This window comes from Chrysochloris asiatica, unplaced genomic scaffold (genome assembly GCF_000296735.1).
Source record: "Chrysochloris asiatica unplaced genomic scaffold, ChrAsi1.0 scaffold00263, whole genome shotgun sequence".
Lineage (NCBI taxonomy): Eukaryota > Metazoa > Chordata > Mammalia > Afrosoricida > Chrysochloridae > Chrysochloris > Chrysochloris asiatica.
In genome coordinates this window covers 3,154,416-3,173,081 of record NW_006408781.1, presented here as the reverse complement: position 1 = coordinate 3,173,081, position 18,666 = coordinate 3,154,416, and the positions used below count along the sequence as shown (strand labels likewise).

Sequence of the window (18,666 nt, the reverse complement as noted above, 5' to 3'; positions counted from 1 at the left end):
TCATATATGTTGTTTTTGTTAAGTGCTGTCAAGTTGATTCCGATTCATAGCAAGCCTGCACAGGGTTTTCAAGGAGCCACTGGTGGTTCTGAACCACCGACCTTCGACCTTGCAGTTAGCAGTCCGGTGTTTATCCTACGGTGCCACACCCCAAATAAAATGTGTTTAAACATATCTCGGTGATCTGGGAATTGCTGCCGGCAAGTTCTCTCACTAATACACTTGTCTAAGTTTCACTGTTGTTAAGTGCTATCGAGTCGGTTCTGACCCAAAGCAGGCCTGTATAGGGTTTCTGAGAAGCAGCTGGTGAGCTTGAACTGCCGAATTTGTGGTTCAAACTGACTTTACAGTCCAGCGCATTAACCCACAGTGCCACACCAGGACTCCAAGTCTCATTAGGGTACCTTAAAAACAAACAAACAAGCAAACATATTTTTTGTGCCATGGAAAATATAATTTTGAGGTTAGGACTAATACCAAATTTTTAACAAAACTCAAGTAGTATCTTCCCAAATATATTGACATTCTGCAACAAGTTTACAGGCATATACAGCTAGCTCTCTGTATATGTACATGGAGGAACTATCTGCATATAGCTATCTGTCCGTATATGGCCATCTTGGACTTATCTGCCATGTAGCTAGCTCTCTGTATATTGACATGTTGGACTTATTTGCCATGTAGCATTTTAAGGAAAACCTCAAAGATGAGCCAAGAGGGGGACGACCAGCAACTTTAAACAAATGAAAAAAGTGTGGCTTGAGTCCAGAAAGTGGTGAAAGAAGAATTACCATTGATGTGACAGCTACAGAGATTAGAGTCTACATGGACGGCATTTTCAGTTTTAAGTGACCTTATTGGCCTCAGCAAGCTTTTAGTTTGATGGGTGCCAAGAGTGCTGCACGAAGATTAGCTAGCTCAAAGAGCTGAGCTTTCCATCAGCCTTTCAAACAAGATCCAAGGTACTGAGACAATTTTAAGAAATGAATCGTAAGCAGGGACAGATCTTTGATTTATCAGTGTGAATCAGAGAACAAGGTCCAACGAAATCAATGGCTTCTGGGGGGAATCTGCTGGGCCATTAAAATTCAAGAGAGAAAAGTCAGCTCAGAAGGTTATGATGACTACTTTCTGGAATTTCAAAGGGGTCATCTTGACAGTCTCAAAGGACACAGGATGACCATGGGGGCTTAATATGAAACAGTTTTAAGAAAACTGAAAACTGCACTGATGAGAAAAAAAGCCAGGAATTATAGCGAGGCATTTTTCCCCAGTCATGGGAATGCACCTGCTCATTCTTTATAGCTGTCCTATAAAAATTTCACTGGAAAACCTCACCTCATCCATCCTTCAGCCCTGATATTGCCCCTTCAGGCTTCCATTTGTTCCCCAAACTCAAGAAAAATGTAAAAGGAACACAACTTGAGTCCCAAAAGGATGCCAACACTGCCGTTTTCACATAGTATAAATTGCAGAGTACAGGTTTCTCCAGGTAAGAGTTAAAGAGATGGAAACGTCACCTTCAGAAGTGTACAGAGCTAGAAGGAAGACATGTCAAGGAACAACAGCTTCATATTTTAATCTGTTTTGCTTAATATAGGATTCTATAGCAATACTTTTTGACTTATCCTTATATAAAGTTCTCTGAAAAGGAAACTAAAAAACAAATACCTTTGCATTTTCAACAAGGGAGCTTTGACAATGAGATACATCTATCTAGTTGAGAATAAAAATAAGGTCTTATTAAAGTATATGGCGTCCTGGTGTGGCGCTGTAGGATAAACATTAGACCACAAGGTTGTTTGGACCGAAGGTTGGTGATTCAAACTCACCAGCCACTCCACAGAAACCCGACACAGGGTCACTATGAGTTGGAACCAACTCAACAGCACTTAATGTGCATAACTCTATCCTTTACTGTCTAAAAAACTTTTCTCTAATCTAGTCGTGGGCACCTGATGGCTCCATAAAATAAGTACTGGGCTGAGAACCATAAATTCTATGGTTTGAGCCCATCAGCTACTCTGCAGGAAAAATACGAGGTTTTCTGTTCTGGTGAAGATTTAATGCCTCGGAAACCCTATACAGGGTCTGTATGAGTCAGAACCAACTCTATAGCACTTAGCTACAACAACAATAATCCTGATTCCAATTCTTTGAAGCGCTCTGAAAGTAAAGGAAGTTTAACAGATTAAATGTAATGCGAACCAACTCTTGAAAAAATGCTATAATAAATTAATTAAGAGAAGCTCATAACAAATTAAATAATGAATTGAAACTTTGCTCTAAGAGATCTCTAACCCCAAATGCACCTATTATTTTCTCACACAGGGGTCAGCAAATTTTAACATTACAAGCCAAGGTTTCTCTGATGTGGTCAAGAATCTCCCTAAACTGAAATACAGGCTGACAGAGCTGGCCAGTGGCAGCTCTAGAAAGTAGCAGGCTATCAGGTCAGACAGCAGCTTCGACATAGAGTGCCGTCTTCGGAAAATGTGTCACCTCATTAGTCAATATTTGAAATTCAAACCACAAACTCCCAGGTACACTGTATAGATGAAAATCATTTTAAGTTTAATAATTTACAGTGGAAAACAACTTCAAAGAAAACTCACCACCACGTCTCCCTCCTGTGGAAGGCTGTTTGCTGGCAGTCTGTTCTTCTCCTCATTGTTGTGATAAAGCGCTCCATCATTTCTCATCACCAGACTGTGGAAATCTCGGCCAAGAGGAATCTGATTCAAGTTAACTTTCTGGGTTGCAACTCCAATACCCCAGATACCTAAAAATATAACAGTTTAATTGTCCCCCAAATCTGAAGAACATCATTATGAAAGGTAGAATAATTTTTAAAGGGAGCACATGCTGTTAAAAAGAAGTGGCATATATTATCACTAGACTACTTTTTGTTAACCTTTTCAAATGAACTATGGTCTTTACAGACCTAGTATAGCCTAGGAAATAAAAATGTGGGCTCTGGAGTTGGGCCGCCTGCATTCACATCCTGACTTGCTGTGTCATCTTGGGCAAATTAACCTCTCTCTGTCTCAGCCTCCTCAACTGTAAACTCTGGGTACTAACAGCACCCAGCTCACAGCGACTCTATATAAAGTATCTGAGGAGTAGCTGGTGGGTTTGAACTACTGACCTTGCAATTAGCAGTCTAGTGCTTATCATATAGCATCACATCAGAACATGATAAACCAAGAAAGGACTTAGAATAGTGCCTGAACATACTTCAAAAAAAGCTAACTGTTTTTATCATTAAGGAGCTCTGATAGCATATGGGCTGCTAACCGCAAGATCAGTGGTTCAAACCCACCAGCTGCCCACATGAACATTTACTCTCTCCGATAAGGTCACTATGAGTCACAATCAACTTGATGGCTGTGGCATTATCATCATGATTATTCCCGGGGGTGGGAGGGGAGGATTTTTAAGTTGCACATTAAATTAAAAAGGCCTAAAATTCTATTTCAAGTTCTACCTCTGAGAAGTGGGAAATTACTGTATCTTTACTGTTTTCATCTATAACATGTAAAAACAATGTATGCCATGATCAATATCGGGGTAGGAGAAAATGAATGATAAAGTATAAAGTAATTTCCTTAGGCAATACTTTAAAGTTGGTGAGTGTAAAATCTTTTGGTCTAAAGCTGATTTCAAAAACAAGCAACATCCTCTCAACCAGACAAAAGAATACCCTGGGCTCATACTGTTTGTTCTCAGTCTTTACTGAAATCAATTAGGAAAAATTCTATAAACAGAAGACAACTTGAGGATCATGTGGTCAATCCATTAATTTCTCAGGACCAAATGAGATTATCAGAAAGTTATATGTCTAGACTCCACTAACTTGGCCTCCTAAATAATTTGACCATATGTAATTAATCCTCCAAAATGAGACACCTGTGAGAATGACCGGAAATGATAATACTAATTTCATAGTATACCAAGTTGTAGATCAGGCTATAGGGTCTTCTTCCTCTAGAGCTGTGCACATTTTAACACCCTTTTGCACAACTGCTTCATTAAGGGATCATTGAGAAGATTGGCAACCTTTGCAAACAATACATATAGAAATCTTAGATTTAAGACTTTAAAAAAAAAATAGCTTCTCTCAAGAAATAAATATTTTAAAATGAAGAACACTACAATAATTAAGGACATTTTGCAACCAGTGAGATAGCTTATAAAAAAATGGAAGGACAGACAGATCTAAATTATTCAATACCCTAAAGAAAAGCAGTATTTAACCATATATCTGACAAGAATCTAATAACCAAAATATATACAAAACTTTGACAACTTTACAACAAAAAGACAAATCAATCATAAAATGAGCAAAGGACTTGGATAGACATTTCACCAAAGAGAACACTCAAATGGACATCAACCATATGAAAAGATGCTCAATGACATTAACTATCGGAGAGAAAGGCAAATCAAAACCACAATGAGAGCACTTCACACCCACTAGGAGTCCTGGTGTGGTGCTGTAGGATAAACACTTGACTTCAAGGTTGGTTTGAACCTCAAGGTCAGCAGTTCAAACTCACCACCCACTCCTCAGAAATCCATGCAGGGTTGCTACAAGTCGGAACTAATTTGACACATAACAACAACAAGCTGGCTAAGGAGTCCTGATGTAGCGCTGTAGGATATGCACTGAACTGTTAACCATAGGCTTCAGTTCAAACCCATTAGCTGCTCCTTAGAAACTCTGTACAGGGTCACTATGAGTCAGAACTGACTACACAGCACTTAACAGCAAAAAACAGAAAATAACAAATCTTAGCATGAGTGTGGGAAAGTGAAATCTTTATCCACTGCTGGTGAAATACAGTATGATACAGCCTTGTGGAAAACAATGTAGTGGTTCCTCAAAATATGAAACACAGAACTGCCATATGACCCAGCTATTCCACTCCTAGGCACACCCAGAAGACTTGAAAACAGAGATGTGTACACCAATATACACTGCACCATTATTCATAACAGCCAAAAGGTATAAATAACCTAAATGCCTATCAGTTGATGAATGGATAAACAAAATGTGGTACATATGTGCAAATGTAAGAAAAAATATTGCTATAAAATCATAGAAATCTTTATTAAACAAAAAATGTCAAAAAGTGAAGTTACTGTTTCTTGACATGTCCTCCATCTAGGTCACATATTTCTTCTGAAAGTGATGTTTCCCCAGGGGAGCAAGGTGGCTCTGTAGGATAAGCACTGGATTGCAAATCACAAGGTCAGTGGTTCTAGCACACCAGATGCTCCAGGAAAAAGTGAGGCTTTCTGCTCCCACAAAGATTTACAGCCTCAGAAACCCTAGGAAGTATCACTATGAGTTGAAACCATCTTGATATAATTTAACAACAACAACCCTTCCCTAAAGAGTCCTGCCCTCCTCAAATAACAGTTTTGGTATATTTGAGGGACTCAAATCATGTTCCTTTTCAATGTTCTTCTGAGTTTTTAGAACAAAAAGTCTGAAGACGTTAAGATCAGGACTGTAGAATGGATGGGGTAAGGTTTCCTGATGAAATTTTCATAGGACAGCCCTGGCTGCCCTCAAAGAATGAGGGGGTGCATCGTCATAATGAAAGAAAATTCCACAGTGCAACTTTCCTGGTCTTTTTTCTCACCAGTGCACTTTTCCAGTTTCTTAAAACTTCTTCATAATAAACCATAGTCATTGTCCTCAGTCCTTTGAAACATCTATCAAGATTACCCCCTCTAGAATCCCAAAAACAGTTTCTCTAACCTTCTGAGCTATCCTCTCTGTCTTGAATTTAACTGGTCCAATAGATCCGCTTGGGGGGCCACTGTTTTGATTGAATCTTTTTTCAGAAGGCATCATAAAGAGACTAAGACAAGTGTATTGCTGAAAGAACTTGTCTGCAGCCATTCACTAATTGCAGAGGCATGTTTACACATGTTTTGTTTGGAATAAACCCATACATGTACGAACTGTAGTTGTACTGTTGCTATTACTGTCAAGTCCAGTTGAATCAGTTCTGACTCACAGTGAACTTGTACTGGTTTCCGAGGAGCAGTTGATGGGTTTACACCACCGATTTTGCAGTTACCAATTTAGTTCTTAACCAACAGTGCCACACCAGGACTCCTAGTAGCAATACTTCTTTTACTTACCCTTGTGCAATGGATACTACAAACCCAGAATGGGCCAATGAATTATTTAATGTCTTTTCTAGCCAAAGTTTTTGTAAACTTCCACCAAACAATTTTGTTCTGATGGATCTAGGTAAGAGAAGGCGGGAGAAGATGCTGACAGGAATATATGATTCACTTGTGAGTGATTAATAGGGTTAACTGGGATTGTAAAAACCTGGAACTCTAACATGTATAAAATGAGCCTCATCAGAAGCAGGAAAGGGAATCTCACTAACATCAAGAAGAGCGAGCCAGGAGTGGAGCGCATCATTTGGACTCCAAGATCCCTGCACACTGAACCTCCTTGACTCAGGGACAGCAAGCTGTGACGCTGGAGTGACAGAGCAGCAGCAGCAGAACCAAGAACCAGAGCATGAGACAGTGCAATGGACTTCCCAGTCCACACGGCAAGTAAAGCTGAGAGACTTTGGGCAGGAAGCGTGCTTATAGATTGGGGTGCCTCCAGGCAGTTAAGTGAGGGAGCTACGTTTGCTGACCCAAAGAACTAGAGCCGAGTGTCTTCAGGCTGAGGCTTACGGTAGAGTGGTGTGCCCTGTGGGCGTATATCAGCAGCTGACTGGAACAACTGTGCCCTGAGGATTTTCTGATCCTGTATTGTAACCTGTTAACTTCCTTAATAAACAAAATAACTGTGAGTATTGTCTTTGAGTTCTACACAGCCACTGTAATGGATTATTGGACCCAAATGAGTATGGAGGGTTGTGAGAGCAATGGTTGGTAAGATTTGTTGCAGCCAGCTAGAGAAATGAGTCTCTTGATTATGGAAAAATGGAATTTAAAGATAACAGGATTTACCCAAAAAGTGTTTGGAGCCCCCTTACATTAAAGACAAGAACAGGTATATGTATAGAAAGTAAATTTAACAGTGGTTACCTGCGCTGGACTGCAAAGTTGGTCTGAACCACAAGATTGGCGGTTCAAGCTCACCTGTATAGGAAACCCTATACAGGGTCGCTATAAGGAGGTCTGGTAGCGTAGTGGTTACGAATCGGGCTGCGAACCACAAGGTCAGCAGTTCGAAACTACCAGTTGTTCCATAGGAGAAAGAGGAGGCTTTCTGCTCCCGTAAACATTTACAGCCTTGGAAACCCTGTACAGGGTGGCTATGAGTCAAAACTGACTCCACGGCACACAACAACAACATACAGGGTCGTTATGGGTCGGAACCAACTTGATGGCACTGAACAACAACAGGGATGGCAGGAAAGGAGACAAGGGGGGTGGTTAACAGTGATGAAAAAAATGCACTGATTCAAGGTAGAATTGCATGGTCAGTGATTGTAATTGCTGTCAATAAATTGTACACCTGTAAAAAGTTCAGCTGGCAAAAGTGTGATACATTTAAAACAGTGACAAAAAGAGAGAGTGGCTGCTGAGGCTGCTTATATACACCAAACACCTCATAGGATTTGAATCCTTGCTTTGGAAGTTTAGGGTAATACTTTCATGGGACATTCCAATTAAATGGCCTCATAACATGCTTAGTGCTTCTGTACTACCTCTTACCCAGTACGTAGTGCCTAGGGTCTTAAAAGCTTGCTAGACCCATCCAAGGCACAACAATGGATCTCTACTTATCTGGAACAACAGAAGAAGAAGGAGAGTCCGGAATAGAAGGAGGAGATGTTCTGGTGTGGTGCTATAGGAGCAGCAGTGGACCACAAGGTCGTTTGAATTGTAAGGTCGGCAGTTCAAACTCAATAGCCACTCCTCAAACGCTATACAATGTTACTATGATTCAGAACCCACTTGAGGGCACTTAACAATATGGAATAATGTGGCAATGTAGGATAAGCACTGGACTGCAAACCACAAGGTCAGTTGTTCAAATCTACCAACTGCTCCTCAGAAACCCTATACAGGGTCATCATGAGTCAGAATCAACTCAACAGCACTTTACAACAGCAGCATGAAATGTGTGGCTAATTGCATCCATTTTACAACTAACTCCTTTGCCAGGAGACCAGAACTAGATGGTGCCTAGCATTTTTTTTTTTTTTTTTAAGTTTCTATTGTGAATTATGTGATAGTTTACATGGGAGAACATTAGATTTACATTCATTCTATCGTATTTCGTTTCATTGCCATGGTTATAATGCATCATCAAACAACCAAAGGGTACACCCCACAAGCCTGCCCCCAGTATTCAGCATACAGCCCTTCTCCCTCTCTGGGTCTAGAGTCCCCAGCTGCTCCATCTGTCCACACCATCATCTCTGCTCCATCTGTGGCATCACTGTTTCTCTGGGTAGGGTCCCACACACCGCTCTTCTCCCTTGACGGTCCCAGAGACTTCCATTCCTGGACTGCAAAGTCAACCACTCCCCTCCTTTTGTTATAAAATGTCTACCTTTACATTTCTAACCCTCACAGTCCTGATAGCAATTATTCACTATTGTACCACAAGAGTCTTATCCCCATCTCCTTTCATCAGCCCCGTCCAGACAGATTGGAAACCACTCAGTGGAGATTCTACCTTCCTGCACACCCTCTGGATCTAGTGTGCCTAGCATTTTGATCAATGATTCTGTAGAAGACTCCTGATTAATACGGGGGAAATGCAGAGCAGAATTTCCAATTCTCATGGGCTCCAGAATTCCTGGAGTCATACAGCTCGGATGGACCCCTGAAACTATTGCACTGAGATCATCTTTAAAGCTTAACCAAAAATATCCTCTGAAGTCTTCTTAAGCCCAAAAATAGTTGAGCTTAACCAGTAAATTATGTCTTCCTTGAACATTAATCTTTTTAAGAATTATTCACAAGGGATCAAATTGCAACAGCAACTTGAAAGATACATAGGAGGCCTCTCACTTCCCAGTCGCAAAATTTAACTGTGCAGCCACGGTAATCCAAACAACCTGGTTCAATGGCAGGTCTCCAGATCAGTGAACAGAATTGAGAACCCAGAAATACATCCATCCATGTACGGGTAGCTGAACTTCAACAAAAGTTCAAAGTCCATTCTATGGGGGAGAAACAGTCTCTTTATAACAAATAGTACTGGCAAAACTGGATTTCCATATGCAGAAAAGTACATCAGGATCCATACCTCATACCATACACAAACACTCAAAATGAGTCAAAGGTCTAAATGTTAATTTTAAAGCTAAAACGCTAACATTCCTAGAATATAACATAGGGTCCAAACTAGGAAGCCTAATTTTTGCATAAATATCAAACAAAATTTAAAACGTGTGAACAGCAGAAGATAAAGTAGATAATTGCTAAGTGCCAAGAGGGTTTTCCAAGGAGCGGCTGGTGAGTTTGAAGCACCAACCAGCTGGTTAGCAATCCAGTGCTTATCCTACAGTGCCAGGAAATGAAATGCAAGGGAGTTTCAAAAAGTTTGTAGAAAAATGGAATTCTTCCATAAACTTTTGAAGCCCTTTGACTTATGCTTACCAAGTGAAAAGAGAACCTACAGACTGGGAAAAAAATCTCTGGCAACATATGGGATAAGGATCTAATCTCTAAAATACAAGAGGGTTTCAAAAATTTTGTGGAAAATTTTCATTTATCTCTTCATTCCATTTGTCCACAAATTTTTTGAAGCCCCAATATATAAAAAAATTTCAACAACTCAACAAGAAAAAGATGAACAATCTTGCCAAAAAATCAGGACAGGACATGAATAGACACTTCAGCAAAGAGGACATTCAGGTGACCAACAAATAAGAAAAGATGCTTGCAACCATTAGCCATTAAGAGAGATGAAAATTTAAACTACAATGAGATACCGTCTCATCCCTAAAAAATGGCAATGATCTAAAAATCAGAAAACAACAAATGCTGGTGAGGGTGTGGGAAGACTGGAACTCATATAATTTTAGTGGGATTGTAAAGTGATACAATCACTAAGGAAACAAGTACGACTGTCTCAAAAAGTTAGAACAAAAAATACATCCAGCAATCCCACTCCTCAGTATACAGCCTAGAGATGTGAGAGCAGTAACACGAACACACATTATACACCTATGTTCACTGTAGCATTACCCATAGTAGCAAAAAGATGGAAACACCCTAAGTGCCTATCAACAGATGAATGAACAAATTGTGGTTCATATATACAACGGAATACTATGCAACTCTAAGGAATCCTGGTGTGGCGCTGCAGGTTAATGTGCTGGACCACAAGGTCAGTTTGAACTGCAAGGTCAGTGGTTCAAGCTCACCAGCCACTCCTTGGAAACCCTATACAGGGTCACTATGAGTCAGACCGACATTATGACACTTAACAACAACAACATGCAACTATAAAAAATGGGGAGCATATGAAAAATCTTATAACGTGGATTAATCTGGAGAACATTTTGTTGAATAAGTAAATCACAAAAGGACAAAAATTATACGGTCTCACTTTAATTAAAAGTCAAGAGTAGGTATACATGCAGAAAATATAACACTCTTTGATGGTTAGCAGGTTAACTTCCTAGAAAGTTGTTGTTAAGTGCCATAGAGTCAGTTTCGACCCATAGCGACCCTATATAGGGTTTCCAAGGAGCAGCTGGTAAGCTTGAACCACCGACCTTGCAGTTCAAACGGCTTTGCAGTCTGGCGCATTAACCCGCAGCGCCACACCAGGACTCCTAGAAAGTAGATACTTTTTATTTTGGGTGATGGGAAAGGTAATACCTAATATGAGTAAATTCTTTACAAGTTGTCCAAGGTATGTGAAGATACTAAATGTACCAAGAATAAGGGACAGTTTCGATAAATGCTATAACATACACAGTTTTACAATAACAATGATAACAAACAAAACTTGCTGGATATGTGTGTGGTTACATGTATTCATATATTTTTAAGGAAGGCATAAGTGAGTATATGGGCATGCATGTATAGTTATATTTGCAGGAATACCAAGAGGCTTCAAAAAGTTTGTGAAAAAATTCCATTATCCTTTAATTCCATTTTCCACAAACTTTTTGAAGTTCCTCATATATATATATATATCCTTGTTTATATTCATATATATAATAAGTCACCAAGGGGGACACAGTTACAGATACTATCTAGACATAACCAAACACTTCACAGGATTGGTTTATTGGGTTTGAAGGCTTGGGACCATAGTTTCATGGGATGGGATAATTGGCTCAACTTTAATAACATAGTTCATAAACATAATGTTCTACATCCTACTTTGGTGAGTGCTGTCTGGGTATCAAAAAGTGGCCATCTAAGATACAACTACTGGTCTCTACTCATGTGGAACAAAGGATAATGAAGGAAACCAAAGACTCAGACCAGAAACTAGTTCACAGGACTAACAGCCAATATAACCCATGACTTCATAGAGCTGCAAATCATAAGAAGTAGATGGTGCTCGGCTACCACTACCGAATAATGCATATGTTGACCAGGAACACAACAGAAAGTCTCAGATAGAAGAAAATAGAAATGTAGAAAAACTCAAATTCCTAAAAAATGCCAGACTTGATGGATAAATACTAGGGAGCTTCAAAAGTTCAAGGAAAATTTAAACGAAAAGATAGTAAAATTTCCCATGAACTTTTGAAACCTTCTCCTATACAATAAAGGAACTCAGAGACTATTACCCTTTGAACTTGGGACTTAAGTCATTTTCGGTGGTCACCTTTCATCCATGTAATAGATGAGTTTGTCAAATAAACACTATCATCTGTGAAGACTGTACTTGCTTAAATAATCAACTATATGAGACCAAATAGTCAATATTTGCCCTAAAACAAAAATGAGGAGGACAGAGAAGCTAGGTTAATGGAAACAGAACAAAAAGAATGGAAATAATACAAATGTTGACACACTCTGAAAAATGTACCAATATCATAGAACAAGTTGTATACAAATTGTTATATGGGAACCTAATTTGTTATGTGAACTTTCACCTAAAACAATAAAATATGAAAAAATGGGTCAGAGAAAAAATATAGATTTATGCAACAACAACCGGAAAAATTAGACAGGAATCTTAGAGGGCAGTGAGTTTACATTAAATGGGGAGGAACAACTCAGAAAGGAAGATGCAAGAATGGTTGCATAACTCAAAGAATATAATCAATGTCACTAAATTGTACATATGGAAAGCATTCAATTGATGTATGTTTTTCTATGTATATTTTCAACTAAATAAAATGAGTAAAAAAAAACCTTTTTAAGCAGAATTTAAAGCTAAATTGGAAAACAAATAAAAAATTTCAAGATTATATTCAAGTAGCAGTAGGGTTTATTTACTCCACTAATAGTTTTCCTATTTTGTACCCATATTATTCATACAATATGGTGTTCTGGTATGGCACTCTAGAATAAGCACTGGACTGCAAGATCGGTTTGAACCAGAAGGTCAGAGGTTCAAACTCACCAGCCCCTTCTCAGAAACCCTAGACAGGGTCATTATGAGTCGGAACTGACTCAATGGCACCTAATAACAACAATGTCACTAAAACTTTATGTATATATAAAAATATATATTTGTACATATATTTATATGTGTATATAGTATGTGTAAGGACCTCTGGTAGCATAGTGGTTATGAATCAGGCTGTGAACCTCAAGGTCAGCAGTTCGAAACTACCAGCTGTTCCGTGGGAAAAAGATGAGGCTTTTGGCTCCTGTGAAGATTTATAGCCTCGGAAACCCTGTACAGGGTTGCTTTGAGTCGGAACCGACTCCACAGCACGTAACCATCAACCACCGCCACTATAATATGTGTATATGTATATATGATAAAGCCTTAAAAAAATACATTTCCCTATATACAATATTGCCACAACTAACTATACAATAATCAGAACTACTATATGATTCAAGATACTCCATAAAATTTTAAAGTACAGATTTTAAACTTCTATCAGAATTCTAAATAAATATGATGACAGCTTCAGAAGACACTAAATCAGAGCATCTGATATCTTAACAAGAGTTAAGAGAAAAACTTAGGATCATAAGACTGATTTTATACTAACATAAAATGTCAAGAACTTTATATATTTGACCAATGGAATGGGGCATCTAGCTCTTATTACTACTGCTAGTATCTGACGTTTATTCAGTATGTCCCATCTTTAAAATACTTTTGTATACACAGCTTGTGAGAGACAGGAAAGGCAATTTCTGTAATATCTAATTACTTAGAAAAGTATATAATTTAACAAAAATCACTTGGTCCTATGACCCAAGTCTTCTAAATAAGAATGTTTGATTATTTTTCATATACTGAAAATTGTTCTTAATATTTAGAACCATGAAGACTTTTAACAGTAAAGTACCATTACACCAACCTGTGGACTGGATTTTGAATTCAAAGTAGCTTTTGTTTTGATGTAATGGCGCACTGGCTAAGCAACCTCCTGTTCCACATATTCTTCTTCCATTTTTCACAATGACAACATCTGTTCCTAAACAAAAATGAAGACATTTTGTAAAGTTGTGTATTTTTATATCCAACAATCAAAATTAACTTATGTTTCACTCTTAACTCTGTCTACAAAAAATAAGGATACCATATATACTTTGCAAGAAGCTCTGGTAGCGTAGTTGGTTACAAACTGGGCTACGAACCTTAAGGTCAGCAGTTCGAAACTACCAGCTGCTCCGCGGGGAGACAGATGAGGTTTTTTGCTCCTGTAAAGATTTACAGCCTTGGAAACCTTGTACAGGGTCACTATAGGTCGGAACTGACTCCATAGCACTTAACAACAACAAAAACAATGTACTTTGCAAAGAAGAAAATATAGATAACGTATCTCAAATATTCCACTCACTATTTTTCTTCCTGAAGGAACATTTGTAATTCATATTCAATGTTTAATTGTTAAGTGCCATCAAGTAGGTTCCAACTCATAGCTACCCTATATAGGGTTTTTGAGGAACAACTGGTGAGCTTGAACTACTGACCCTGCAGTTCAAACCGACCTTGCAGCCCAGCGCATTGACTCACAGTGCTACACCAGGAACTCCTGTTTAATTGTTGTTGTTAAGTGCCATCGAGTCGATTCCAACCCATAGCGATCCTGTACAGGGTTTCCAAGGGGCAGCTGGTGAGCTTGAACCTTGCAGTTGAAACGACTTTGCAGTCTGACGCCTTTGCCCACAGCGCCACACCAGGACTCCCCTGTTTAATTGTTGTTGTTGTTGTTAAGTGCCGTCGAGTCGGTTCCAACCCATAGTGACCCTGAACAGGGTTTCCGAGGCAGCTTCAAATAAGTAAGTACTCTTAAGTTATACTAAATATTTAAAACACTTTTAAATTAGAAGTAGGCTATCTTAACTCTTTAATTTTTAGCAATAAACTAATTTGATGATATCATAACTCTCTTTACTTAAATCAAATCATAAACACCAAAAATAAATTTCATTAAACAAATACAGTTTTCAATTCAGTCTATGAGAATGAAAACAATCTACTAAAAATTAGCTAAATGTCTACTAAGTTCTAGTACATTGGTCCATAAGAACTGAAGAGTACATAGACTATTGAAAGTCTATAGTCCTGAAATAGCTGAGACTAAAAAATGTTAAGTTTGGATCTCAAAAATGTTTAAATAAGACAGTTTCTGTCAGTCATACCATAAATGTGTAAATAGCAAGGTTTTGCCATTTTTCCTGGAGCCAGTGCTGGCTTTGTACTTTCATTTACTTGAATCAAGAAATTTCCTACATTATTTAAACAATTTTGAGTTGTACTTTTTTACTACTTGCAATTGAAAGCATCCTAAATGAAATATATTTCAAAGAATTATGTAAATAAATGGTGTTTTTTTTCTTAACTGGCAACAAACATTCGGCAATACAATGTAGTCTACTCTATAGGTTGGAACCTCAGAAGCAATTCTGAGCATGGTACTATTCTCTTATATCAATATCAATTCTTATCTGCAAGGCATTTCGTTAGTTACCAAGCAAGATGCTTTATACAGAGGGATGAGTATATTTTAAGAACATTCTAAGGTATTTGTGATTTATTAGGGGATTATTATAAATAGATAATTTTCTTTTTTTAAAAAATACAAACTTATTATATATTTGGATCTATGTGATTTGTATAGTTTTATTAATCATCAGTACTGCTTGGAGTCCTGGCGTGGCTCTGTAGGATAAACACTGTACTACTAACCAAAAGGTCAGCAATTCAAACCTACCAGTTGCTCCTCGGAATTCCTATACAGGGTTGCTATGAGTCAGAACCAATTCTACAGCACTTAACAACAAGTACTGCTTAGAAAGTCAAGGCAGATTTGGGTACAGCCAGAATACATACAGCTATAATGTATATTTTAAGAAACCCTGTTAGCACAGTGGATTATGAGATTAGCTGCTAACTGCAAAGTCAGCAGTTCAAATCTACCAGTCATTCTGTGGGAGCCTTGGAAATCTTTTACAGGGTCACTATGAGTTGGAAGACACTCAGTGGCACATCAACACCTCCACCACAACTACCATCAAGTACATAAGAAATATTAAAAATTTGTACAAGAGTATCTTCCCTTTAGAAATGAATTCATTTCTAAAAAATCAATTTACAATGAAAAGCAAGGTATTTATTAATGAAGATATTTAGAAAAAATATGCCACAAAAAATTCCAAAAGAGAAATTCCAAAACGGTTTTAAAGTAATATAATATCACTCCTCAAGTGTCACTATAGGATAAGCACTGGACTGAGAACCACAAAGTCGGAAGTTCAAACCCACCTGGTGCTTCTCAGAAACGCTATACAGGGTCGCTGTGAGCTAGAATTGATTCAATGGCACCTAACAGTAACAACATAATATGTATATAGATACACGTACACTGTAGCGCTGTAGGATCAGCACTGGACTGCAAACCACATGTCGGCAATTCAAACCCACCAACTACTGGGAAACCCTATACAGGGTCGCTATGGGTCGGAACCGACTAGATGGCACTTAATAACAACAACAATCTTTTCGAAGCAGGTTGCCACTTCTTTCTCTCCAGGGGCTAAATTTAGCAGATGAGCGCTTTAACCACTGTGTCACAGCGGAAGAACCACACCCACTGCCATAGAGTGTACTCCAGCGCATAGAGATACTGTATAGGGTTTCCGAGGCTGTAAACCTACGGGCACAGACAGCCCCATCTTTCCCCTAAGGAGTGAAGGTAGGTTTGAACTGGCAACCTTGCAGTAAGCAGTCTAATGCTTACTCTACAGCACCACACTAGGGCCACTAATGCCGAAGAGGCCAGTCTGATGAAATTATAGAAATCCCGAAACATGACTGAGGAGGAATTTAGTTGAAATGGCAAGTTGTGACCTGAGGTGTGACTTCAGGATTCTGCAATGTACTCTGCTGAAGGTACCCTGGTGGCGTAGTGGGTTGCGGGTTGAACTGCTAACCCAAAGGTAAACAATTCAAATCCACCAGCCGCTCCGCGGGAGAAAGATGAGGCTTTCTGGTCACGCAATGACTGCTATGAGTCTGAACCGGCTCTACAGCACACAACAACAATTTTCTAAGGTGAGAGGAATCACCTCCAACAAAACAAGCATCGATCTGTATAAATGGTGGGGTTAAATAGAAAGAGCCTACTATCTGGGAAGAAGAATTCTTCAAGATCAGATCTAAAACATTTTGGGAACACGTAGGTTTTCACTGGCGCTGACAGCAGTACAGCACTGTTGGAGGTGCGCTGAGGCACTGCCTAGGACTCTCTTGGGGACGTCTGACAGGTCTTATGAGGAGGCTGCGCGGAGGAAATCCGTGTGGAAAGAGAGGTCATTACACCCATCTCCCGACGACAGGAACAGAGAAGGCTATGGTAGCCTTGAACACACAGAACCGGATCAAGGTGCAGTCGGCGGGCGTCTGGGGGTAAATCCGTGGTGAGACCAACCCGGAGTCCAGGACAGGGTCTCAAGGAGAGGAGACATCAGCGTTTCCCCGACCCGCCGCGCCCACCCTCCGGTGCGCAGTTTGAGTCTGGGGAGAGTCTTACCCATGTGCTGCGTGTCCAGCTGCACTGCCGGCATTTCCTTCAGAGGGATGTGGCCGCTACCACCGTCTCTGCAACACCGCAGGCAGCAGAACACCGAAGCGGCCATCGCGCCGAGACCCACAACTCCGCCACCGCCACCGCCCCTCCACCGCGGCGACAACGCCCCCCACGCCTGTGCTCCGCCTTCCGCCCCCGCCCGAGCGCGGAAGACGCGAGTGTAGAGCGCAGAGGCGGACACAGCGACTCCTGAGGCCGGAGGCCGCAATGCAGGCTGAGGCAAGACCCACCAGGGCGGAAGGCGGAGGAATCGGCGTCAGGCAGTCCCGCGGGAGGGCAGACGAGCATAGGCTGACGGCGTGTCCCTACGCGCCGGGCCGTTTCTCTCCGGGGCGCGCTCGTGCACTAATTGCTGCCATATTCGCTGGGGTTCCCGGAGCTCTGGTAGCGTAGTAGTTAGGAATCGGGCTGCGAATTTAAGGTCAGCAGTTCGAAACTACCAGCTGTTCCGCTTGAGAAATATGAGGAAACCCTGTATGTATGAGTCGGACCGACTCCATAGCACATGATAACAACAACCTGCACACTGAGGGAGCCGTGGGTGCTATGTTTTTAAAAACTATGCCCACTTAACCACACTCCGGCATTATTTTGGGGGACGGATTTACACAGAAAGAAATCTGGCCGGGTCAGAGGGAGCGGATAAACATGAGCCCAAGGCCTCTTGCTGCGCGCGCTCTGTGCTGAGCGCTTTGTCTCCGCTGTGGTTGGTTTCTGAAGAAATTCCTCAAATTCTAAAGAGACATCCCTGGGTTCTGGTGGGTAATATCCGATTAGTGATTGCACAGTGAATGTATACTCGGGACCGGCTGCAGAACCGTGGATGCCTAGTCTTTGGAAAGGGGAGGAAGACAAGCGCCTGACGGGCCCCTTCCAAGCTTATCTTCTCTTGTTTTTGTTGTTACATGCCATATAGTCAGTTCTGACTGGTAGCGACCCTGTATAGAGTTTCCAAGGAGCAGGTGGTGGGTTTGAACCGCCATCGGTTAACAGTCTGATACTTTTACTGCGCCACACCAGGACTCCCTTGATTGGTTAAGGGGACAGTGTGTTGCCGGGTCCACAAGGGTGTCCTTTGGCTCCTGTTGTCATGTACTACCCGGTGGCAGTTACCCATCTTCTTCTTCCCTACCGATCATTCTTCCATGCTAGATTTTATATCTTCAGAGACCACTTGGCATCCGAGATGGTCTGGGTAATTGTCTAAAACAAACCTGGCTCAAGCCTTTCTTCCCAAATCAAATTTTCATGCTGGATTCTTCCCCACAGTTCATCAAGCACCGGGAAACAGGACACAAAATGTCCACTTACTATATCACGGGTTCCTGTGTTTAACCTTCTAGCGCCCTGAAAAGAGCCCTGGTGGCACTGTAGGTCAGTACTTCAAAGTCACCAGCTGCTCTGCGGGAGAAAGATGAGGTTTTCTGCTCCTGTCCTGGTGTGGCGCTGTGGGCTAATGCGCCAGACT

At 40.4% G+C, this 18,666-nt stretch overlaps 1 protein-coding gene across 2 annotated transcripts in view; it reads right to left on the bottom strand.

Annotated features, from left to right (window-relative positions):
* The window catches only part of SPRYD7 (SPRY domain containing 7), a 41,130-nt gene extending 23,794 nt beyond the window's left edge, over window positions 1-17,336 (bottom strand). The window contains exons 1-3 of one of the 2 annotated variants that reach the window (XM_006874146.1): window positions 17,142-17,317; window positions 13,464-13,580; window positions 2,616-2,782 (exon numbers count right to left, since the gene is read on the bottom strand). In XM_006874146.1, the coding sequence (XP_006874208.1) occupies window positions 2,616-2,782; window positions 13,464-13,580; window positions 17,142-17,247 (390 nt within the window). In that variant the 5' untranslated portion in view covers window positions 17,248-17,317. Of the gene's footprint in view, window positions 1-2,615; window positions 2,783-13,463; window positions 13,581-17,141 lie in introns of both variants that reach the window. The other variant, XM_006874147.1, reaches the window with a different exon arrangement.
* Window positions 17,337-18,666: the final 1,330 nt, after the last annotated feature.